The 27,299-nt window shown below is 34.7% G+C and overlaps 1 protein-coding gene across 8 annotated transcripts in view; it reads right to left on the bottom strand.

Moving 5' to 3' along the window:
* The window catches only part of LOC144449093 (uncharacterized), a 158,021-nt gene that overhangs the window by 59,140 nt on the left and 71,582 nt on the right, over window positions 1-27,299 (bottom strand). For 7 of the 8 annotated variants that reach the window (XM_078139519.1, XM_078139518.1, XM_078139516.1 and 4 more), the window contains exons 4-10: window positions 26,081-26,183; window positions 24,718-24,828; window positions 23,766-23,873; window positions 18,886-19,968; window positions 18,474-18,500; window positions 9,438-9,653; window positions 83-184 (exon numbers count right to left, since the gene is read on the bottom strand). In XM_078139519.1, coding sequence (XP_077995645.1) covers window positions 83-184; window positions 9,438-9,653; window positions 18,474-18,500; window positions 18,886-19,968; window positions 23,766-23,873; window positions 24,718-24,828; window positions 26,081-26,183 — 1,750 coding nt within the window. The remainder of the gene's footprint in view (window positions 1-82; window positions 185-9,437; window positions 9,654-18,473; window positions 18,501-18,885; window positions 19,969-23,765; window positions 23,874-24,717; window positions 24,829-26,080; window positions 26,184-27,299) is intronic. The other variant, XM_078139517.1, reaches the window with a different exon arrangement.

Genomic DNA, 27,299 nt, shown 5'->3' with positions numbered 1-27,299 from the left:
AATGGCTGAAAAATCTAACAAATTCAAATAAAATGACATATTTCTGTTGAACTGTGAAGATCTAATGATTCCATCCCCTCACCTCTATCTGGTTTTTTCTTTCTCATGATTTCTTGGAATTTTCTTTCAATTTCTTCCATCTTGTCAGAATCAAGATCACTCTCACTTTGGTACACTGAGCCATCTAAGATGAAAAGAAAAGATGAATTGTGAAGAGGTAATAACAGATTAAATTTATAAAAATAACATATTTTGATATTCATAATGCACTGTAAACATTACTGAATAGATGTATTATGGCGCCTGACTTCATTACAAATAAGTGAATCTCACTCTGGGAGCCAAACTAATTTGTTAATATATTGTAAAAAATAAAAGCAATTAAAGAAGATACATTAAACATGAAATATTTGACAGCTAGCAAACATTAATAATCTTTGCAGTCCAAATATAGATTTTTCTAGTGCTGTATAGTCTGTAGTGCCAATTATGATACACTATAAGATGTGTCATGTTGTTCTACCCTAATTGGCCGTCTCTTCTCCATGGATAGCACAAAACATGTAGGTGCGATTGCCAAGGAAAACAGTTGAAACTTGTTCTTCATTCACTGTTCAGTGGCAGTCCTTGCCATTAGCATACACTATCTTGATAGAATGTTTTATTTGAAGGTATTAATAAAGTACTTTGGCGTCATGAATACTTGGAGACAGATTTTGACAAGTGAATATTTTTTTCCCAAATTTAATATGCAGTTGAAATAAACTTTTGCACATTATCGAGATACAGGATGTAGGACTGACTAGATACAATAGGACTTGTTCACACACCTACAGAACTATAGATATATCATTCTAAATATCTTTGGTGTCAAAGTTTTCATTGTTTGCAGAAAGTCTGATGTTAAGAGGGTCACATGAAGTAACTACATTGACAACAATCGGAAGGTCGTATCGTTGTCTCATGTTTATTGTAACAGTCGATCCTTGGACAGGAATGTTAATATTACTGTTTACCTTTCTTTGCAGCATAGTTATAGTACACAAAGATGTTGCTGTGGCAACAATAAAAGGTAAGAATGTATAGTAGTGTGTAATTATTTCTATAAGTACCAATTTCTATTGTCCTTCTGTGAATATCTGTAACTGTGGTATTGTTAGACGTTCCCCTTGAAGACTATATTCAGTGAAAACCCTTCACCCTTCTCCTTTATTTTTATGACATCATTGTGAATATGTCTATTATTAAACTTTAGCAGCCATTAAAGTTATAAGGTATATTTCGCAAACATACCTAATACCCCCCCACCCCCCCCCACCCCCCCCACCCCACACACACAGAGGCACACATTTTTTTGAGGATAGTGTTGAGTTTCTTGTCTCAAAACCATTGTCATTGTAAAGTAGAAGCCATTCTATTGTTGTTCAACAAAAGTAATGACTCCAGTCTTGCGAAAATAATGTTCTCACAAGCATGGGGTATACTACCACAGAGACAAGCATGGGGTATACTACCACAGAGACAACCATTCCTATTCTATACAGATGAAATCATTATGCTAGTTTAACAGGAATCAAATTCACTACTGGCGTCAATTTCATTAAGCTAGTTTCACAGAAATCAAATTCACTACTAGCATGTCTATTCCATGACTCTGAGCATATGTACATTACACATACTTACACTTCAATTACATAGTTGTTTACAAGTATTTAGGTTGAACTTGAAGGCCAACAAACCTACATTTATGAGTTTGCTATGAAATATACTATTATCATGTTGATTTCAGATTCATTGCAGATCTGGAGAGGTCGAGTTCAGTATTACATCAAATATTTCATGAGATGTAGACAGGGACACGGAAATACTTCATTATTCATTTCCTCTTTTTATGAAAAAGTAATTTTTTTTATCAATTTTAATGTGGGTGTACCTGAAGGCCACTGGGCCAATCATTTCAAGTATATCGGTAATAGTTTTTGGTCAGGAAAAGTGTGTGTAGTATCAATACGTGGTTCTATATCTCTCACACCCAACATCTTTACGGCAGTTTTCCTAAATGTTGGCTGAGTTCATAAAACCACTTTTTTGTTCTGCATATGAAAATTTCAGTAGGAATGAAATTATCACATTTTAAACCACCCAGCACCCAGCAGTAGAACAGAAAGATGAATATAGGAGGTTCAAAAAGATCTCAACACCCTTGCCCTTGGCAATCACAAATACTTTGTTTTTTATCTAAGTCTGTTAACAATGAAAAAAATAGTCATAAAGCAAAAAATGAAAACATATCAGTGGTCAAGGTACAAATTACTGAAATGTATTTTAGTAGCTCTACCTCATTACTAGACTCTCTCAGTTCTCGGGAACATCGCTAGAAGGGCTGTTTTGTGTATGTACTGATATCTACCGCCTAATTGTAGTACTCAAAGATCCTTGTACTGTGGTCTGTCATTGAGTATATAGGGCTAATCATTTGTTGACATGTTACTGTGATGCTTCGTGTAACATATCAACAAATGATTAGTCCTATATAAAATCAATGGGGCCCACAGTACAAGGATATTCGAGTACAATTAGGCGGTACATACAAAACAGCCCTTTTAACCATGCTCCCAAGGACTGGTGAGAGAATCTACCTCATTAACTGTGGTATCGAATCATTTCTTCACAACTTGAGATTTGATGCCACAGATAGTCACTAGACTAAGAAAGATTGTAAAAACTTTGATTTTCAGTGCCTAAATTCCACTGAGCATTGCTTGATGGATACTAGGTACTATGTAAATCTCATTTATGACAGGGCACATTCTACCCCAATATAAAAAATGATATACAATAGGAGTTAAAATAATTGGAACCACACATTGTTGGCTTAGTATTACATTGCTACCTGACATAATACATCACAGCCTACTTGACATAACTGTTCAAATACTGATAGTACAGGTATAGTATTAGAGATCTGTTATAGAAAACAATGTCTGTATTACTTAAAGGTCAGGGTTTTAATACCAGGTTCTTACATTAGTGTTTATCTTCTCAATGGAGCCATAAAGATTACATAGGATTATTCTTTTGTTCTGAACTAAACTTTTCAATAGCTCACTGCCAGATAACTGTTTTTCACACCTAAATTCTAATCCAACCTTGGTGTTTAAGTAAACTTCTTACCAACTAGATTTTGCTGTTTTCTTGTGTTCAAATCATCTTTGCAAACCTTCAACAAATGTCAACATCGATGGTTTTTTCCTATCAATTTGGTTGACTGCCCTAATTCCAAACTCTGTAACTCTGAATACATTTTTAGAAATCGACAAATTCCTGACATCATAAAAATGACAAAGTGTTATAGTTCCTGTAGTAAATTGTGTAATTTTTTAGGAGAACACATAAACTGAGTAAACCATTCAGAAACTTTATTTTACCAATTTGAACATACCACAAATTCTTGTTTTTTCAGAGCTTTAAATGTCTCCAGGTTTTTTTTCTAAATACAACCTTACTTTCATGATAAACCCCAATCGAATTTTACATCCAAAATTTTCTTTCTGAAAACTTTATTGATTCCTTTCTAAAAGTTTTAATTGCCTTTCCTTTTGAAATCCACAAATACTTCTTTTCTAAGATCTCTAAAACAGTTCCACCACCAATTCCTGTCTACTAGAACACAATGGACTTTTTTTATGTACATAGCTATAAAGCCTAAAACTGCAATAGTAAAGTTATCTTCACTGTAACACTACAAGTTATACAACTAAAGATTTATCTCAGTCTATTTAATACTTTGACCTAAATTGGCCGATAACAAATAACAAATCGTATGACTCCACCATAAAAACTTATCGGAGGTAATATAACTAATTCTGAGTAGCGTTACCAATTTGTTACCAGATTTGCTACCAGCAACTGGTGTAATCTTTGCTTTATCATTATTACAATGGTAATATATAATGCAAGCATCACAATCCAGATAACCTAAAATATTTGAAATCTTATCACTTCTGAAATCTCTAAATTACATGTTGGTCCTTGGGTGCTTGAACCTATTGTATTTTTATCAATGGTGAATTGAGGTCTTTCACATGAATGGGATTGGTAGTATGAAGGTCTAGATTTGTACAAATATGTTCCCCGTCCTTGTACTGAAATGACAACACTGAATAAACTAACTTTATGTACTTATATCATCAGATTCTGTCATCACTATTTAATCACGGATCCAAACACACACAGGGTGACAGTATATGGTATATATCTTGAACATGTAACTACAATGCTAGTCTAGAGACTATCTAGGACTTCAAATCTCTCAAGTCCTTCTGTGAGAAGAGAGTCAAAGCCTAGGCTAGCGACATGAGATTCAAAGCCTAGGAAAGCTAGGACAGAAGCCATGGATAGCTGTATGAAGATACTTGAAGCCATGGAAAGCAGTGAGAGGAGGTTTGTAGTCATGGAGAGCTATGAGAGGAGGTTTGCAGTCACTGATAGCCTCTAGATGACTACAATACTTGAATCAAAAGAGAGAGAAATGTTTGAAATTGTTCACTTTATACCTCTTTCACAGGGAAGGGTAGTGTGCTCTCTAATGATAGCCAAATTTTGTTGTTGTGGGTCAAAGTGATAAACACTGGTATTTCTTCTGAGCCACCACATAGGAAGAGATAGGGGAACGTCAAATTTTGGTGTGTCACTAAAAATTGTGTGCGTCAGTGGTGCATCAAATTGGCTTCGCGGGCACAATGGGGAAGGGGTATGGTAATTTGAACATTGGTATTCAAACATAACGTTGGATGTAAAAGGAAAAGAATTTTGAAATACACTATATTTTCTACTTTATTTTCAATTGTCTTAGAAACGTATTTGGGTAGTGGATACTTGTATCTGATGATGTGCATATGTTGAAAACCTGAGAATAATACTTGTATGTGTTAAATGTTTGTAGCTTTGTATATATGTAACATATAACTGATATTTTGACTTTTGTGTTCATTGCTAGCATTTAGAAATGGGAATAAACATTCAAAATATTTCAAATTCATTTCCCCTCCACTCGTTACAAAGTGACTTGTATTTGCTGACAAGTTTATGAAATATATTCTTTGAAGTTAAAAACAACCCTGTGAACTTTAATCTTGTAGTTTGCCCTAAGTTTAAAAAAATGTACAGTTATAAGACAATGCTAATACAGGTATAAAGTGATATTTTTGTTGCTGGAGTCTCAGTTAACAAGTTTAGTATTGTTAGAATGTGCTATTGTTATACAAGGCTAGGAGAACAATAGGGGGGTAGTTAGTAATGCTTGGGTACTCAGTTACCAAACAGTTGCTTGATTCTCAAATTTCAATCTTTCGCTCTCTTTTTTTGTCCAACAAACTCTAAAAAGTTCATTTGAGAACAATTTTCACCTTGTAACATTTTAACCTGACCACATTTCAGATTCTGTAAACACTGTAATTTGTACATGCAATTGACACCTAACTATTGGTATTTAAATACCAAATTTGTGTATTCTAAAAAAAGGCATGTAGTAAACTAATTTATTGACACTTTAGACACCTAAATCCTTCAAAGGTCAATTTCGAACTCAAATAAACAACTGGTCGACATGGTAACAAATATGTTGACCCTTTAAATGGGGTATTTAAACCTCTTTTTTCCTCTTTCAAGCCACATTTTAACTTGGATAACAAATTTAAATCCGAAAATTTTCTACAAATATTCTAAATATTTTGGCTAGTTCCCAAGTAAGCCCTCATGTCATCGGAAATTACTATTTATCTACCTTGACCCGTCTTGCCTCTAGTTGGATATTTAGAAATGTGCTTTTAAGCTTCCGTAGATTTTATGAAATTCTATGCACAAAACTAGAGAGAGAGAGAGAGAATGAGAAATTCAATCTTGATAAACTGGTTGTCTCCAAAGTTACAAACTGTAGAATGTTATCCTGACTGACAAACGTGTACAATGTACATGTCAAATTTTTCAATTGGGTGTTCAAACATGTGCTTTCTACTCCAAAATGAAATTTAAAGGGCAAAAAACAAACAAGCAAAAAAGAGAAGCTACTAAAGAATTTCATCTTGGCTGGCTCCCAAGTGACTAGTCTAATCTAATCCTAAATGAGCATACAGCTGCATCTAAACTAATTATCAGATTAGTGTGGAAGGTAGGTCATTAACTTCAACAGAAGTTTGAAAAAAAAAATCATCCACCTTACTTTTCAGACAAAAAATATATTAGGAAGCAGTATTTTGAGTGTGAGTGAACTTCATAAGTACTTGAGAGCTTGGCTTGGGGATGTTACATGTTGTTTCTTGTCGTGGGGAGTCCTTTTAAAGGCCATGAATCTAACAATAAGATAACAATGGAGTGTACAAAAGCCAAACCTACCCTCAACTGGTAGAGCAGTGATGAACGCTACATCCGAACCAGACAGACTACTCTCTCTGAGATCCTCACTGGACTTGAGAGGTTCCAAAACGTACACCAAACAATCTTGCATGTTGAGTACACGTAATGTGCAACGCTGAAACTCAGCGTTGTTTTGTAAGAAACAGTTGTAGAATTATCACCTAAGCCAACATTGTGTGGGAATGAGCGTCGTCTACGGAGCCCTGATCTTAGCCTACATCTAGCCAGCACACTTAGTATTATTGTTTGCCCACTCCCTCAACAATGGTATGTTTATTCGTATCAATAGGCCTGTCAAAGCATCCATAATAAATCAAAGCACTCCTTCCCTTTGTTACCTTTCCTTACTCAACTTGAACGGTAAAAAATAACAAAGCATTTGTTTTACTTGCAGGAAAACTAAAACCGGAAAACTTTCCATCCAATTTAAGAAGATTTAATCATTACAAAGCTTTCCAAATGAGCAATTTTTAGTCAAAATTTGTAACTGTCCGACAGAATTTGTCACTTGGCAAGCTGCCAGGATGAAGCTTGCCACTACCTGTTCCAGTATGCTTGTATCCACTCAACCCAACTGATTAGAGCCCCTTATCTAGACACTTGTTGCTATAGCGACCTGACTGGCTTTTAAATTTAACAAGAGAACAAGCAGGGCTTTTAAATTCACCAAAACACAGATAAACTGCTTGACATTTTTTGTGAGAAATTCCTCACTACTTGGACAAGTTGTACACTGCCCTCAATGTTGGTATATCAAGCGGAAAAATATACAAAACCTGCCAAAATGACCTGGCAAGTCTTAGATACAATTAAAATGACAGCAACAACCAAATGAAATGATCATTTACCCTTAGCATTCCAAACTTTTAACCTTTTACTAAAGTCTACTTTGAGAGATCAACAGACAGACAGTAATCATAAGAATTACTGAAAGCGTTTTTTACCTGTTGTCAAACCTTTCCTTTTTTAAAGTATGAAAAGCCTAGATCAAAGCTGATAATTAATACAGTTAAAGTCCTACTATAGTATTACAATGTGTAGTCATATTGTCTACAGATAAGTTCAGTCCACAAAAGTTTTTTTTTGCATCAAAATGCCACCATTTAGCTTCCACTCTTGGTTTTGTATTCATTTACTATCCATCGACTAATGTAAAAATCTTCCCTCTCTACACTACAAATTACCAAGCTTGTTGTAAAACCACCTTCAGTACATACCGAGGTACTTGTCAAGGGCATTTTGAATATATAAAATTGACTTGAGTTACTGAGACAATTTGCCAGGGTTACACTCCCTAAAAATTCCATTCGGTAAACTCTGCACAAGTTTCCAAAACACTTTCTCATGGTTCCCCACCAAAATTCTCCAGGACAGTGTGCCCTCTATGGCTTCTAAGCCAAGTTCACGCACACAATTTATTGTGACTCACCAAAATTTGGCTATCATTAGAGGGCAAACTTGAGTATGGATTTGTGATCACAAATTACAGTTTGAACAAACAGAGTACATAACCCTCCACCACTCTGACTCCCATCACTCTGACCCGAGAATTAAAATCTGTGCAAAAACATAATTTGAATGTAATTCAGGGTCCTCTTTAGAGAGTTGCCTTGCTGATAATGATCACTAAATAACTGTAAAATAGAACTAGAAATGACAGCTATATGTGAATTGAATCTTGTTATTGCAATCTAATGGCTCTGTACACATTGTTTAATTAGCACCACATATAGGCCTTTCACACTACCAGAAAAAGTCAGGACCCAGGACCACTCTTATTTATAGTCCGGACCAAACAGGTTGACTAAGTCCGCACTAGATTTGTATATTTATGAAAAAGCAGAAATTTCTGTTGTGCATTTAATTTAGTATTTTGTTGAGCAGAAAGTGTTACAACATGACCTTATCAATCTGTCCCTATGTTTAGGGGTCAATGCAGTAACAGTCAATTCCATTACATCTCATCTGTAGTGTTATCTCTAAAAAGCTTCTGTGAAACTCAGTTAAGGAGAGAATTGGGTATTTTTTGACCATTAAAAACCAACCAGACACTAACACTTATGTTGTCGTTGAGGGCAGGACTAACGTAAGTGAGTTTTATCAATGTGTAAACACTTTATTGAACAGACTGTGCAGTTATTACTTGTATAAAGATAAGTACCGGTATAATTTATATCTTTTGGATTAAGTGCTAAAATCTCTTTACTAGTACACAGATGAAAGGTTGTTGGTATTTGTGTATTTCAAATCATTCTAAAATATTGTGTTACACATTGAAAGAAAAAAATAAATCATAATTTTTTCCTTAAATATAGTTTCGCTAAATAGTTCCGCTAAATAATTTAAACTGTAAAATATAATCATTACAATTGCTTCAATAATGAAAAAGAGATAAATCAAGCCTTAGAAACATCCCCATCAAATTTCAGACTAATCTGCTGTGAAGTTTTCTTCCACAAATCACATTTTTTATACCCAAATCACACATCTGTGGTGTGATAATTTTCATTTGAAACTATTTCCCTTAGTGCTGGTCTCCACCAAAAAACCAAGACAATATGTCTATTTTTTTAAATTTAAGTCATTTACATACATATGCACGCACACACACACACACACACACACACACACACACACACACACACACACACACACACACACACACACACACACACAAACACTACACTACACACAAATACTTCACCATGCCTCAGCACTGCTAAACCTTAGTTCAGTCATGAACCAATAGTTCAGTTGTGTACCTTACATGTATGTAGTTCAGTCATACTAAAAACATCCCTCTCAACTCTAAATGATTTAGAAGCACTTAGTAATCATTATTTGATATGATACACATGGTCACGATAAGACAAAAACTGTGTTTTCTCCAGGATACCTGATTGTGAGATTTGCCACAATTTGTCCTTGAATATGCCTCCACAGATATATGCCTATAGTCTATATGCCTATCTATTTTATCGGTAGAATCAAACCGAATGTAAAATGAAGTCTTTGTTTCTTACCTGCAGTGTCGTTCAATGCTTTGGTGATTTCTCCAGTTTTCACAGAATCCAAGTCACTAGCAATAGTCACATCCTCAAAGCTCATTATTGGCACACCAGCTACTTGCTTAATCATCATATCATGAAATTGGTTCTCAAAATCCTCTGTGGTCACCGACTCGGCATCACTAACACCCGATCGTTGCTTGTAACGTTTGAGATGAGGTGGTATTGGATCTAAAAAAAAAGATCAAGTGAAGCATATAAGATTGTGAATATATAACAAAAAACTCAATATGAAGGAGAGCTGGTATGAGATGAGGTGGTATCAGATCTGTAAACTGATAAAGTGAGAAAGATTACGAGGATATACTGATGACAGAGAGTAAATACACAGGCAATGAAATTTTCAACAACGCTGATCGATCATTGATATAGTTTGAACAGTCTACAAATTACTTTAGTTAAAAGGCATGTTATGAAATATATCAAGTCCTCTGGGACACTCACAGTATGGTGTATGTTTCCTTCGTCGTAAATAGAAATGTGGCATCATTATCAGAGAAATCGACATACATAAAATGATTGACTCCGTCTTGCAGAGTCATCCAAGTAGTTATACACGTATTTATAAATACGGACTCACTTCTTGTGACTTTAGAGAGATGATCATCACGATATCGGCATGCCACTGACATGCATCAACCAATGATTCTGTCTATCGTTCTGAATTATTCACATAGTTGAATTACGGAATTAGATACTTTCAGAACAAGAAATTGAACTGTGAGGCATCATTATCAAAGAAATACCGATTGACTCAGCCTTGCAGTCATTGAAATAGTTGGATTATGCAATCTTTACTGCACAAAACTGGAAATTATTATGAGGCATTATTATCATGAAATAGACATAAAATGAACGATTCCATTGTCATTTATGAGTCGGAATGATTCCATTGTGATTTATGAGTCTTAAAGTATTTGTAATAGTTTACCTTTACCAAACTATACTGAAAATTGTTAAAGAGTTGTCAGTTGACAGAATGTAGCTTTGTATTTGACAAATGAAATAAAAGTTAATAGTACAGTTAATTAGTCTTGTCATAAAAAGTACAACAAAGATAGACCATGACAAAATCTATCATCTTTTGAATGAACTCAGCTAATTAACGCTAAATATTGTAGTAATGTTGTTCAAGTTGACTAACTCTTTTTGTGTTTTATTAATAGTTATAAAGGCTACAGAAAAACCTGGAATATATTACGAAACTACACTTCATTGTGTTTCTTTATTAGAGTGAGTGTGTGTGTGTGTGTGTGTCTGTGGTGTGTCTGTGTGTGTGTGTGTGTGTGTGTGTGTGTGTGTGTGTGTTTGGGGGGGGGGGGTAAAATTTTCCAATGTTCACAACACATTTCACCAAGGTTCCAAATGAAAATTATGGTTGAAAAAAATAGTTAAATTTTACCAAATCTAACCTTCTCTGTTACTAACGCTCCAATACCAGACTTTTATTAAATTTGATTATCATCAATGGACCATGTAAGTTATGACATAATTGCAACAATCTGTAATTGTTTTTGTCGTCAAGGAAACATAACAATAACATTAACACAATACATGTACAAATTGATAGCATTCTGATCAACATCACATCACTTCTTTAAGCCACTCAGTGGAAGGAAAGCAATCCAGTGTAACTTTAAGCAAAACCTCTGATATCATGAAAGATTCTGGAAACAGAAAAAATATCACATCTAACATCTAACTCGACTGAAAGTTCCATCCTTGTTTTCGCTTATATAACCACAACCTCCAACTTTGTATCTTTCAGTTCATCTGCCCATTTTATTTCAAAGAGCTGAATATTCATAACACCTAAACCTTTTTACTCCCCAAACTCCACAACATGTGAATTATTTTGAAGTTTTCACTCCTATACATATGATAAATTATGGTTTTACTTACAATCCTAAAATAAAAACTCATCTCAGGAAAGTGATATGACTATATCTGCCTAAAGGAATCATCATACTTGACACAACAAAGAATCAGTTTTCATATTTGACAGTTTATTTTAAATTTCAAATTTCAACCGTAATAGAATCTAAGGTATCCTTGCTTTATTTCATGCCAACCTTGAAGGGAAAAAATGAGGAAATTGTTTTTTAGAAAAGAAAATATATAAGCTTCCTAGATGAATAATTGATGGTTCAGAGTCAGAATCATAGATTTCCTATAGATTTCCTTTCAGAAATGTGACGCTCTAACTCTTAGAAGGGTTAATCCCGAAATGTCAGCCATTTATAACTTCTAATTTGGACAATGGATTTTATCTTAATTTTTTTTTTTTAGGGAATTCTATTTCTTAACAGTGAAAGAGCGTATGGCATAAAGTTTGTTTCTTAATCATGTTCATATATGATGTATATTACATTAATCATTATATATATGCTGTATATTACATTATATAATCACAATATATATAACACGGTATCAAGTATAAAGGTACACAGGAGCCATTACACGGTGTTTCACGCTGTTGTGATCATCAGACGACCACATATACTGAGTTTGTATATACCGTATATATAATAGATGATTTTTATAACAGGCAACTCTTTATAATGACTTTTTTTACCAGTGATTCTTGCTTAGGTATAAGTGATTTCTTATTAAATGGGACACTTTATTGTAAGGACCTTTCTGTCTCTTTTAAGTTTTTTAGTGTCTTTTCCACTTCTAGTTTTTATCACTTTTGTAGTGATCAGTGCCTATAAACTTTTAGCATATATGGCACTTCACAAATAGTATTATTTATTTATTAAATTACATCAATGAATGCTGAATACCAGGTATAAGTTTTGCCAACATCAAGTGATGGTTACGCATATGCTACAATACTATCTTTTAATATGATGCAAAATTTACTCTCAAAAGAGTATAAACCCAATCTATATTTCTTAAACATATTTCAACATATTTCCACGTCAGTGAAATTTGGTCACTGTATATAAAACTAAAGCACTGATATTAGAGTTGATGGCATTCATACTTAAAGTGATCAATCTCAAATAGTTAGTACATGTCAATCTTACAATATTACAGTATGTATTTGCCTTTTAGCAAGTCGACATTGTCAACCCATAAGACATGAATGTATAGACTACCAACAGAGATTTCATGCTTTCCCTTCAGCTTCCGCTTTCTTATAATGTATTCCATTTATCAAGAAATATTTTCAACTGAAGAAGTACTTACAGTACATGGTTGATTGCATGAATAATTGCAGGCAATCAATCAAACCATCATGTCGTAAAAAAATGAAGAATTGTTATGCCTTTCTATCTCTCTGTCTGACACATTCTTGGCCAGTATTGTATCAGTCAATCTTTGTCTGTGTCTTTCTTTCTTTCTGTCAGTGTTTGTAACTTACAGTATTCCAACGGTCTGTATCTGCCTATCTATATAGTTTGTGTGTTGTTCTTTCTGTCTGTGTGTCCACAACTTTGCTTGTCTGTGTCTGTCCATTGATCTGACACCTCTGTTTGGTGGCTTCTATCTACCTGTTAACATTTTTGCCTCTTGTGTGTGTGTGTGTGTGTGTGTGTGTGTGTTTGTGTGTGTGTGTGTGTGTGTGTGTGTGTGTCTGTCTGTCTGTCTGTCTGTCTGTCTGACTGACTGACATTTTCACTCTATCTAAGCAACTGTATTACTGTCTGTGTCTACATATTTGTCTGTCTGTCTGTCTGTCTGTCTGTCTCATGCATTTTCTGACAGTACAGACTGTGTTTGTCTGGCAGTTTGTCAGATCTGACCGACTAAAAATGAAACTGGCTTTTGACCACATTTCTAAATGACGTAGCCTGTGTATGTCTGGCAGTTTGTCAGATCTGACCGACTAAAAATGAAGCTGGCTTTTGACCACATTTCTAAATGACGTAGCCTGTGTATGTCTGGCAGTTTGTCAGATCTGACCGACTAAAAATGAAACTGGCTTTTGACCACATTTCTAAATGACGTAGCCTGTGTATGTCTGGCAGTTTGTCAGATCTGACCGACTAAAAATGAAACTGGCTTTTGACCACATTTCTAAATGACGTAGCCTGTGTATGTCTGGCAGTTTGTCAGATCTGACCGACTAAAATGAAACTGGCCTTTGACTACCTTTCTAAATGACATACTGTTTGTCAGTCTTACTGTAAGTCTGTCCCTGACTAACTCTCTGTTTGTCAATTCCTTTCTCTTGGCTTTTTCTCATTGCAAATTAAATAATCTCAATAACTTTGTTATGAAAGTTTATTTTCTACTTTGATTCTAACCAAGAAAAAAGGACCTCAGGGTCGGACTGTGCCATTCCAACTTTAAGAGAACATTTTACAACAAAACTAGATTAATGTAAAGAGAAGTCATTAATTAAGTTAGTAAACATTTCTAAAAAAGCTGATTTAGCAGATCAAATTTCTAAGTAATTGGATTCTTTATTTGTTAAAAGGAATGAAGACTATTAAGTAGGTTTATTAATCCAGCTAAAAGGAAAAATATGTCATGAAACATGCTCCTGTCAAATTTTAATGTCATCTACAGAAATATTGGATTATGAAATTTGATTCAATTATAACTATACAGTATACTGATTGAAAGGAAAGGTTGGTTGGTTGGTTGGTTGATTTCTTTGTACGTTTAAGGTATATTTTCTTACGTCAAGATTGGCTAAGTTTACATAAATCATAGATCTTGGAATCCGAGATCTATGCATAAATCAATAATCTGATGATTGAAATGACTGAAAATATCCCGATAAATATAGTATTTATCTCAAAAATAAATATGAATAGATCTTGGAGATTTTGCTTCTATTTTGTTCAAAACTCAAATATGTTCGCAGTTAAAAGCAAGAAAAAAATCAGGGGTCGCTGTGCAAATTTTTGCAATAGAGAATTAAAAGACATTAAAATTAAGCCATTTTGGAATCAAATATGGCCGCTGAATACATCATTTCATATAACTCTATGGAAAACATAAAAGATTTGTAGATTTACTTGGAATCCCAAATTTCTTTTATTATTTCAAAAGGACTGGAAACAACCTATCATATGGTAAAGGTTGAGATGAATACTTCAATATAGGATAAATAACTAATCTCTTTTCGCTAGGCCTCAGATCCCCCCCTCTAATTGTTTCAGACAAAAACATATATTCAATTAAAGTAATATCATTTTTGTAGGATGAGAACTAAAATGGATCAACACCCCCCCCCCCCCCCCACAAATTAAAAGAATTACATTTTTTATCCTACATTGAACTATTGATCTCACCCCTAAAGTTTGAAAGAGAATTGAAGAACTTTAATTTTCCAGTGTATTAATTCCCTGATATACATTCTGTACAATTTGAGAAAAGTAGGTTTCACATAACATGCAATATGGCTGTACACGTTAACCTTTCTCATCTGCTTATTCCCAGGAAGCATGAATTTTCCATTTGGAATTTTTACAGATTCTGTCTTTTTGTAGTGTTTCTTATGTTCACGGAATTTCCCAGGTAGTCTACAAGGGTTTCCGTTTCAAAAAAATTCCATTAGCAAAGGGTTTCCACATCAAATAATCCTGTAAAATTTCAATCTTTCCTGTTCAACAGTTCTTAACTCTGACAATTAAATAACATTTCCACCATAATCAACATTCAAGTTAAGGTCAATTTTGCATTTTCTTTTCTCATACATACTTTCTGTATTTTCAGAAAAAAGGCAATTATTGTAAGAATAATAATGTTGATAATATAGCAACTACCACACCCTTGTAAAATGGAAAAAAAAAAACATGTACATGTACACCTGATCAGAGTTTACATCTAAATTTTTTTAATATTTCATTGTTAAAATGGATTATGCATTTTTTGTCATAGCCTGAAAAGTATATTACAATTAACATACTAATCATGTTTAAATTATTTTTAAAAACACCTACAAAATATGTATTAAAATGTGAATTAATTCTTCATTTTGAAATTCGCTATGCATATTAACTGTAAATGTATCAAATAAAATGGTCAACAGTTTTTATATTAATCAAAAAAAGATATTATGGTACTTATATCATTATCAAACACGTAGACAGACAGAAGAGAAGATTTTTGGAATGTCATTTAAAATAAAGAGGAGTGGTAAACAGCCTATAACATCTACATGTAGTGTGAGTGACTGTAAAGATAGGGGGGGGAGGGGAGATAGAAAAATGAACAAATAAAACAGGAAGGGGTAGAATCACTATCAAAATTACACAAGTTACAACAAGTAGAGGGTTATAATGTTTTTGAAATTCCTGGTGTGAGAAGCACAATATACAATCACTATCAACAAGGCAGACATATATTTCAATAAACGGTATACCACACTGGTAAACATCATAATCTATGAGGCAACTCGCAAGATTTGAACTGTTTTAGAACAAAATTCATTTCCTGCTGAGAGACATACAATATAATACTATAATAATAGATGGCATGGAGTGTATTTTTGTGTTGGGTGGTGTCTGGTTTGAACATTTGTCTGTTACTGTTAATCCTTTGTTCCAAAACAGAACTAAACACTGCGTTGTTACGATTTGTGACAAAATGAACAATAAACAACTTGTACACATACAGAGAAGACAGAATAGAAAAAAAATGCCCTTACCAGAACTCAGAACTGTCCTGTTTGCGACATACTTGTACTATAACTGTACATTAACTGCCAGTAACTTTGGACTTTGTAGTCACAGTTAAGCTAAAATCCTACACACTAATCCGGTAGCATTCCTGTCAAGCAGTCAAACAGGTTTAATCCCTATAGCACTTCCATCATGCAGTTAAATTGACTAGTGCTACAACAATACAGACTTAATCTCCAAGTTGCTGCTAAAGACCCTGTCTCGCCTAACATTTTATGCAATTTGGTATCTTGCATATTGCATCACCATGGAAACGATATGTAGTTAGGAAACCGCAATGAAAAGGGTGATTAATCGTTCAGTAACAAATTCTCCGTGATGGGATATATTGAATTTCCTACTTCCAATACATTCAGCTCCTGTTACTAATAATGGTCATATTACTGCTTATTCATCTAGAAGGTGCCTGAGGTTACCACGGTTACCGGTGAATTATTGATGAAGTAAATAATATATCATTCAGCAGAGAGAATATGAAATACTGGCCTTTACTGTAGCATAGCTGAACTAATTTAGGTTTGGCAATTTATTCAATTTTACATTTTAAGATTGATGGACTAGAACAGAAGCTAATTACGGAGAGTGTGTGTGTGTGTGTGTGTGTGTCCGTGTGTGTCCGTGTGTGTGTGTGTGTGTGTGTGTGTGTGTGTGTGTGTGTGTATGTGTGTGTGTGTGTGTGTGCCACAATAATTGCAATTACTGATTTTAAAATTAAAAGACTGACAAAAAAAATTCAGACAAAAATTGGCTTTTAAAAAACTTATCCATCATTATGCCTTTGCTTTTCCTTAACCCTTTCACTACCGATTCCTGCTATTGCGGGAACACACAAGTGCTGAACAGAATTTGAGGAGAAAATGATAGAACTTTATGATCATAAAGTTTGACTTATTGACTAATTTTGACTAATTGATGTTTTATTTAAACAGTGTTGCAGTAAAAACTTAACTTGAAGTAAGATCCACAACAAAATTAGCGGCTTTGAAGTCATTATAAGGGGTACTCTCTAAATGTTTGATCTTTGGTTTAATTCTTAGTATCTGCAGTATCATTCTACCTTATACTAGAGGTTTAAATCATAAGCCCTCCACCCACGTTGGTGGAGGATCTATGTTTAAATAGAATAAGGAGCTTGACTATTTTTGTGCCCGCCTACATAATGCATATGTAGCATGTGGAAATTGACACAGACCAAGAAATCAAAAGATCAGTATTTTTATGATGTGCCTACATGGTAGAATTCTATTTCTGGTATTAATGAGATTTATATACCATGTGCTAGTTTTATCAACTACACAGACAAGACTTATCTTGTTACTTGAAAGCTAACATATTTCACTAGAAGCTGAGTAATTCCTTCCAGGAAATGTTTACTTGTCCTTTACTGTTTTATTCCGCTTCATGAATTTTTCAGTGATTTTTACAAGAAAATCTTTTATCACGAGAACCACAGATCTGAAGTAAATTAAAAGCTGGTCAAAGAATGCCGCGAAAGTCATTTTTCAATTGTGACAAACACATATTGTTTTTCAACAACTGAGATTTCCTTTTTTTTGTCCAAAATAAATCTTCACAAGTTTGTGGCTATTGGGAATTTCTGTTTTGGATAAAAATCAGAAAACAGGGCCTGAAGCTATGAATGAATCATGACTTCTCTGTGTATCTCTTTATGTGTGTACTGTATAACACATATACATGTCATATTTGCAAATCTGATGACGCTTTCTTAGAGAACAGCCAGGGCAACAACTGGACAGAATTGTTGGCAACCTTTTGAGATCATCCCAGTTCTCATTGTCATATAATTTATAGTGTGTGTGTGTGTGTGTGTATGTGTGTGTGTATGTGTGTGTGTATGTGTGTGTGTATGTGTGTGTGTATGTGGGTGTGTGTGTGTGTGTGTGCGTGTGTATGCGTGCGTGCGTGTGTGCATACGTGCATGTGTGTGTGTCTGTCTGTGTCTGTGCCCATTGGTCAGTAACCTTTGACCCATGACACTGACATATCCTTATTAATCTACCAATCGATCTCTTGACAAGTTATATGTATTTCCACTAAACAATAATTTGGAAGATAAAATCCAAGAACTTAGATAACATCTTGACCACCTGTTGATTGTTAGAGATTTAAAAATGATCTTTTTTAATGTTGTGTTACTGTCTCACACACTTTAGACCCACAAATAAATTAGGAGCTTTGTTCAAATATCAAAGAATATCGTACTTGTACATCTATAAATGTTTGAAGTTAAAGTCAACTTGCCAAAACTTATAAAGAATGCTAGAAATTCAATCATATCACCACCACCTTACACAAAGGCACCTAGTATATAAATCTGAACACTTACCTTCACAGAGTTGGTTAAGTTTGAATACTTTATTGGAAAAGCATTTTGTAAAAGAAAAACTTATATAACTACACATTTACTTTTAAAAATGATTTGTCATTCAGACATGAAAATAGAGTTTTTAATTGTAGTGTTCAGTGCTTTAAAAATGTTGAGAGTTCTGAGATGAGAATTCAGTTTTTATAGATGATGGGATAACACACTGATATGAAGTGAAGATGATATTGATGATGATCAGAGCATACAGCGGAGTATATGTTGCTATGACAACAAGATGGTATTTTATATTAAAGTATCTTAAGTTTAAGATTGAAAGATTTTACTTTTTACTATATATGTATTTTAACATAATGCCAATGTACAAGATAATTGAAGAAAATATGAAATTAAAAATAAAATAAAAGATATTAACCTATTTTTTGGTGGACCATAGAACCAATGTAACGTGATATATAGTCTTCAGTTTGGATGGAATCCATGTCGTCATATGACTTTGCTTTTCTCATCGGTCCACCGACAGCTAGCGGCGCTGGTGACAAACTCCTTGGAGTACTCGAAGACAGTACCATGTACTTCTTAGCTCTGACTGGTGGTGACATTGACCTTGAGCGGTCTTTACTGGCCACTTTTACAGGTGTTTTCAATGTTGTAACTTGTGTGCTGGGAGCGGTTTTGCTTCTGGTGAGTTTGGAGGGAGAGTTTTGGGACGGAATGTATGTTGCTTTGACTGGTGATGGACCAGGTGACGCAGTCTTTTTTTGCGGCTTGTCAGCTCGTTCAAGTTCTTTCATCATTATGTCATGGAATTTGTCCTCAAATTTATCAGTTGCCACAGTAACTACAGATTCAGTGTCACTTCCGATGCGACGAGCTAGAAACATACTAGGCTTTCCTTTGCGTTGTTTGCCCTTTACAGATACATTAGAAACATTGTCTATGACCATAGTGTCCCTGAACAAGTTCTCGAAATCCTCAGTAGCAATAGAATCAGTGTCACTCTGTCGACTGACATACTTGACGCGAGCTATTTCACGTGGCACAAAACCTTGCGTTGGATCAATCGTACCCTTTGCAACCATCGTTCCGTCGGGTGACCGCGATCTAGCCACTCTCTGATCGAAATTATCCTCTCCGTTTTCCACAACTTCAGGAATACTTTTCTCCAATAAGTCGTTCACCAGAGGTGATTTCTTATCGACTTTCATAACATCGCTTTTCTTGAGTCCTTTCTTTAAGATCTTTTTCTTTGGTTTTGGTTCCTGTCGACCGCTGGATACACTGGAGCTTTTCAATTGCAACCCAGAGGGGGGTCTAAATATATGACCCCTCGGCGTGCTTTCAGCTGTGGTGGTCTCTCCTTGCCCTTGCGAATCGGAATATTTTGAAGGATCGGAGCTTGCGTCGCTTAGCTTCGACAAAAGTTTCTCTACAGCAGCTTCAACTTTTGCATCTAACTGACGATCGAGCTCCTGATCCTCAAATTCATTTCCATACTCTGCAAAGGTGGAGTTATTCAAATTGCTTTCTGGGTCTATAAACTCATCATCTGCATATTCATCATTATTTGCATAATCATTTGTATATTCATGATCCTCATTAGCATCCTCGTCAGAGAGAGTTTGGGGAGGTGCTGAGTCAGTGATAGTGGTAGTAGTAGTAGGTTCTTGTGGTGGATTTAATACTGATTGGGTGTTAGTATCTGCAGTGTTAGTTGGTGTGGAGACAGATTCAGTCCGCTCTGATTCATGCAAATTAGATGTGTCTGTGTCACCTTGGTTACTGAGATCGTTGTCAGGGTGATCAGAGTTTGAATCTGCAAATCACAGAATAGTGCAAAAAAATGCTGCTTTAATACTGTGCTTGCTGGTGATAAGATTTTGGATTTCAGGGAGGGCTATAGGTACAGTTTGCGTGCATGCTGAAATCCTACCAACTAAATCAACTATTATAGTATGTCTCTACCAAGAATGAGGGAGGTAAAAATGTTGATACTTCTTCATTCACATATTGAAATGAAGCACCCACATTTATCTTTTCTATAGGGATGAAATGTAATAATCACCATGTTTGGGTGATAGGGTGACAATGCCATTCATAGAATTGCTGTATTTATGTGGAATTCTCTAACAATGTTAATACCAGTATTCCAGTATGTATGACAGGAGTCTAAGAACTCCCTTTGAACATTCAGGCACTCAAGATTGTCACTCCATCACCCTGTGTGATATCAAACATGGTCACCATTACATTTCTTCCCTACACAAGTTTTCCAAGATCCCCGTCCTACCTCCCCTGTTGTTGCAGAAGTGTCTAAACCTTCGCACAAAGATAGTCCTACTATACGAGTGATATCATGTATTCTGTTAGGCCATGCATAAATTTATCAAATATCTTCTGTACAAATTAATAATTCAGTTTTTTTATATTGATAATATTTCGAGAGTACTCTGTCTAGACAGCTTCCTCTGCTACCTTATCAAGGTTCTACACTGTAAAATACAATCTTTGGTAGAACAGAATATCTTTCACAGATACTTAGACATACTTTGACCAGGTTGAATTCAGAGCAAAATAATCTGTGTGAGATTTGGAATCAGGGAAAACTTAGGATTGAAGTAGATGTATGAACTATGTTACTTTGATGGAGATATGGACCTAGAGGAGGTGGAGGGCTAGAGGGGGTGGTGGAGGGCTAGAGGGGGTGGTGGAGGGCTAGAGGGGTGATGGACGGCTAGAGGAGTCATACAATTTAATTCTGCATGCAAACAATAAGTAGGGAGTCTTGGTTGAGATTTTTTATGTATCTGAAAGCAGTCAAAAATTTTATAATTTTTTGGCCAGTTCTCATTAATGTCATCTACACTTTTTTGACAAAACAGTCTATTCACCTGCTTTATATATTGGTACCTGACAGTTAAGAGTGAGTATGAGACCAACTCTATTATGGGGTGGGGGTGCGGGGTGCGGGGGGGGGGGGGGGGGGGTCCTTGATACTGATTGGTTGGAGTAAGAGTAGGGATATGGGACAGCTCTATTTATGAGGGCAGGTATTTGACTGGTAGGAGAGGGGGCTGGGATTGGGACCAGCTACATGTATAAGTATATAATATTTTTTTATGGGGGGGGGGGGATATAAGGGTCTAGGTATTTGACTGGTTAGAGTGAAGTTAGTACATGATATCCATACAAGTGATTCAATACATGCAGAAATCTTGGTGATGTAGTGAGTATGTGTAACAAACCTTCAAACCAACCAGTGAGTTCAGAATCCGTGGAACTTGAAGGAACTTTGAAAGGAGGAAGGTATGGTATATGAGTCTTTAAATTAGACACCTTGGTTGGTTCACTGACAAACCCATTGTTAGTTAGGAACTCCTCCAGTTGACTCAAACTCAATGAGGATAAAACTTATAAGTAACAATTCACGCTAAGCTAGCTATTACTTTTTATTTACTTTTTAAAATCATTCCGACGGTTTGTGATTTGTCATGCACAAAAAATGATAATACTCAATTAATCTGCAAAGTGGTTTGCATACATCATAATTAGCATATTTTGTGTACATCATAATTAGCATATTTTGTGTACATCATAATTAGCATATTATGTGTAGTGTGTATGCTCATGTCATACAGCCATACTATCACACTCGGCAATTCTTTGTGATCATGCTTTTGCTATAGCACCATATTTTTTTAGTTTACATGTTTGGATTATTACATATGCTTAAAATATGATTTTAAAGATTTAGTTTTGAAATCAGTTTTCAGTGTGATAAATTATGATAGTGGAGATTATGAACTAAAGATTGCATGTGAGTAGCTATAATGCTTTGCAACATGCACAAAGGGTTGAATATAAGGTCAAATTCTACCATAATTATTTGGGTATTTTAAGAGCATTCTCTCCTTACACACTGTTAATATTTGAAGTACATTTTGTCCATTTTTCCCGAAAACATTCACGGTATGTTAGAGAACATATGAATTTCATTGTTGTCTAACAAACCAACAAACGAACAAACAAACAAACGAACAAACTTGAGAAAGTATCTACATTACTATTCTATTGGCTGCCATTTTGTGTTCCCAACCACATAATTATTTTCAAAGTAAAATACAAAAACTGGCCATGAGTAGAAATGGTGTTGTTCCCACGGATCACGACCTTCAAAGTGTCAAAATCCTGCAAAGTGTACTCAAATTTTGGTAAAATCTGGAATACATGATCAGAATTATTCACAAACCACAAAGTAAAGAAAGAATGCCCTTGTTATTGAGTCATTATAAGTATTTTTAGAACAATGCCTAGTTTCTCACAGCCTGCAGGGATTATCAATCTTTCAAAATCAATTCACTATAAGTTTGTTAGAACCACAACCAAAGAGGATAGCATGCATTAGTTATCATTATACTAACCACAGCCATGATGGTTATCACCATGGTAACACATTATGTTCATATTTAGTACAATTTTCATAACTGTATAAATTTACAAATCTCAAACCAATTATAGCCATTACCGAGTTAAATTATATTTAGTTTATGTAACTGAACATACGATGTATTTATTAGGGATTATAAAAGTATTGTATTTCTACCAGATTTTTAGTTGGAAATAAATATGATGCTCATTTTGGGAAAATAAAGGGAACAGAATAGAAGTGACTATGGAGTGTTTGGATGCATGACAGCAATGACGAGAACAGTAATGAGGAAACATTATATTAGCTCACAAACAAACAAACAAACAAACAAACATACACATCATCACGGAATATACAGTGTGTGTTATGTAATTCTGAAAGAAATCAGAGTCTGCTGAGAAAGATGACATTCAAAAAGGAGACATATAAAGTTATGTTTACTGCCATGGCCGACTCAGTATCGTGTTGTGCTATGACCACAACCTTACTGCAATGGTTATAGAACAAAGTTGTACAGAGTTGGCCACTTCTGTTAACAGGCAAAGAGGAGACACTGTAGAATATATGAATACACAAACAAATACATGAAGACATTCACTGATTTAGGACAACCGCTTACATTCTAGTCTTAGAATCTCTTTTTTAACAAAGTTTTTCGATCATGATGCCTATCTTTTGGTACAGATGCTAAAACTGACACTCGATTCCAAAATCGCCTATATACTGTATGAATACTGAGCACCACCATTTCTTAAAAACATGGCACAAGCTTTCATGCTAAAAAGTGAGATTCAAAATGACTCCCTCACAAAAGTATTCAATAACTAAAACATCTAAGGGCACAGATTTTTAGTATATATACTCACGTCCTCTGGATTGACTGATTACTGCCTGTCTCAACCGTTGTCTGACTAGTTCTGCATCAATGTCAGTCATTGTTGGTGTTGAACTACCATCATGTTGAATTGATAACTCTGAAAGAGGGAGACAGAAATTTAATAATACAGAATGAAAATTTGACAGGAATTATTCATTTCTAGCATAAAGGTTGGAGAGAGAGAGAGACCCAATGTCTACGTTTCTAGTAAGGAATGCAATAGATAAGGATAGGGCAAGTTAAATCAATCTTCATTTAAACGCCCACTGAGAAGTACAACTAGTTGAAGATTCAAGCTGTTTTTTGTACTTATTTATGGCTTATAATTTTGTAATTTGAAATTTTTTCAATTTTCAGAAGTATGTGAAGTCAGAGTTGCTACAGATTCCAAGTAACAGATTTTTTTATTAAAATTCTATGAATTTCTTTTCATTTTCTTTGATGTTTTACAAATGTAACAAACATTTTTACACATAACAGTCTAAAACAAAGTTGACACATAGCAAAAGTTCAAACAAGAAGGATTTGTGTTAAAACAATTTCAGCATGAAAGTGCTTGAGACAAAAAAAAAGCAAACTTACATGAATTATGTGTGAAAGGAAGGGGAGGATTGGGGAAGCATAGAATGTTGGAAACGATGTATGACACCATTATACATGTACATGTAGTAATATATGACAGTGGAATTAATTGATAGCAGGCTGACTAGCTTGCTGGTTAGCTAGACGTGCATATCTCTGCTGAAATGCAAAACTCAAAATTTTTGGTCACCAAAAAATATCCTTTTCACCCAGGAAGACATAATATATTACTTTCCTAGAACAAACAAACTTTGCAATAATTACAAAAAGTTAGAGCAAATAATGAAGAAGAAAATGACTTTGCGAGGATGACTTTAGTGCGCAAACAAGCATTTCTACATGTCACCAAAAAAACTTACCCGACAGACCATTTTCAAAGTCTGAGGACCCATAATCATCGGCCAGGCTCCCACTGCCCAGACCAGTATCAGCCGTGCCAGCATCAGATGTCATACGCTGAGACGATCGAACTATGGGGAAGGTATACGTGACAAGTGATTTTCAAATAAATCACCATATCTATTGCTAAATCCCCCAAGAAGTTGGTTTAAGTTTGATCTTCGCATAAAAGTGTTCCCTCTAAGGTTAATCTGTGCACTTGTTGCGCAGTGAAATTTTACAGTTTTTGCATTAGTACTATGTGAGAATCATGGTCAATTTAATATAATGTTAGAAAGATATAAGGGAAGCGAATTTCAAATTTTAAAGCACATACTGAAGTAACAGATGGTATCGAAGGCTACTATGTTGTGTAAAACATAACATCTTAAAAACAAATTTAACTTCATTTTGCAGACTTTAACCCTAACAACCCAGTTGGCAATCTCAGCATATTATTCATTTATAAGCAAATTCTGCATAGTACATTGCAGGGCTCAAAATTAAGGACAGTCTTACGTCAATTGACTACATGTACATGTAGAACTGTGTGCCTGGTTGGTTTAGGCATCTTTTTCTTTCAAATTGTTTGATTATTCGATGTAAAAATACCACATTTTAAGATACCTCAAACAATTTGACTACTTTCAAATTTGAAGAACAAATCCAAAACAGTTCTAATTTTATATATTGATGTACACAGTGTTTTGACACTTGAGTCATTAAAAGTATATACAATCAGAAAAGTGAATGTTGGCAAACCATGGGTTTACGTAATACCTGTCAATTCTAGACTTTAAATACTATGAATGACAGTCCTTTGGGGGTATGTGTACAAATTTACTAAAAAGTTACTGCTGTTGCAAATCTAGATGAAAACACACTGCAGCTTGTTAGCAAAGCTCATGCAAATTGTGAAGCTAACACTGGCAGAAATTTGCTATAATATGTTACAAATTTGATGGACTGTACGCCTTATTCATGCATGGATAAAAATATTGACAATGAATGTGTGTTATCCATGACGAACAATTTTGCAGTAGCCACCTAGTGAAGTTCTCTAACTGTTCAGTGCATTTCTCTAACTGTTACACCAGCTTTGCTAAACACATGCTTGCTGTAGCTCACATAACATTACGACATGCAGGAAACTTTGACAAAAAAAAAACAACAACAAAATTTGGATATTTTAATGATGTCCTGATATTGATGGTTATGACATGACATTTATGAATGGAGAAATGTCAATGAAATTAAAATCTGACGAAAGGATAACACACAACAAAATATCTGCGAAAATATGTATCAACCATTTTTGCCAGACATTTTAGAAATAGGACTAACCTGAGACAGTTTTTTCGTCATTGTCAGAATCGTATTCAAACTCAACTCCCTGTTTTGCCAACATCTCACGTTGTTTGGCTGATGGTGGTCTTTCAAGCACAACCTGTGGGATAAACAAGAACAATGTTGTCAATATTTGTATCAAAATATTGCTTTTGAGGAAACAGGTAGGAAGAGAGATTAAGAGAAAATATTAATGAATAAGAACATATTGAAGATACAGTAAAAAGATTTGTTAGAGAGTATAAAGAAGGTACAATCATGTCACATGACTACTACTGATCACAACTAGTATGTGATTGGCTGGAAGGAAATGTCACATGACTTCAAATGATCTCCACTAGTAATAGTATGTGATTGGCTGAAAGTCATATCACATGACTACTAATGATCACAACTACTTTGTGATTGGTTTATTTTTTATTCTATACTTTTGATCTACAACTAACAAAATGTCCCATGCAAATTTACAACAAGTCTATGCAATATATATACTGCAGAGAACTTCTTTCTACAAGTATCCCATTGTCAACATAGACCGCGCCTCGGTAATAAACTCTTTAAACTTTAGCCACCATACAATTTGTTTTAAATAAAAAAAGTTCAAAATGATAGTCATTTTAGATTCCAATATGGCTGCCGAATACTGTATTATTTAAACTCTATCTGGAAAATAAAGGATTGATGATTTTCTTGAAAACAGTGAACCCCTAAATTTCTTTTTGTTATTTCAAAACGACCAAGAATAAGCTTTCATATTTCAAAGTTTGGAGAGAATTGAAGAACTTTGATTTACTGGGAAATTTGTCCCTGAGATGCTTTCTACCTTAGGGATGAAATCACAATGTCCTACAAGCTTAACAAACGAACACCTTTGTTTAGGTCAAAACCCCTTTGCCCTCCCCCTAAACGAATGCTCACAAGTGTGACATCAAACATTTATATATGATGTAAACTATGATGAAAACTGTAGTGGTCAGACCACTATGATTGATGTAATGTAGAAACATGATTGTGAACACATTAAAATATTACCAGAAACCCAGCACCACATCTCACATTAGAAGTGAATTTTTATCAACTTATCAACATCTCAGTAGTAAAAGAAAGAGCTGTTATCATTGAAGGAGTTTTCGTGGAAATTTAGTTAGAAGTGCAAAAATGAAGTTCAGCAATCGCAATGATGCCAGACTCCCAGACAAGGTTCGCTTATTGAGCT

This window comes from Glandiceps talaboti, chromosome 18, assembly GCF_964340395.1.
Source record: "Glandiceps talaboti chromosome 18, keGlaTala1.1, whole genome shotgun sequence".
In the NCBI taxonomy this organism is placed as follows: domain Eukaryota; kingdom Metazoa; phylum Hemichordata; class Enteropneusta; family Spengelidae; genus Glandiceps; species Glandiceps talaboti.
Note: the sequence above shows the minus strand (reverse complement) of the source record. Positions and strands in the feature narration are given on the sequence as shown.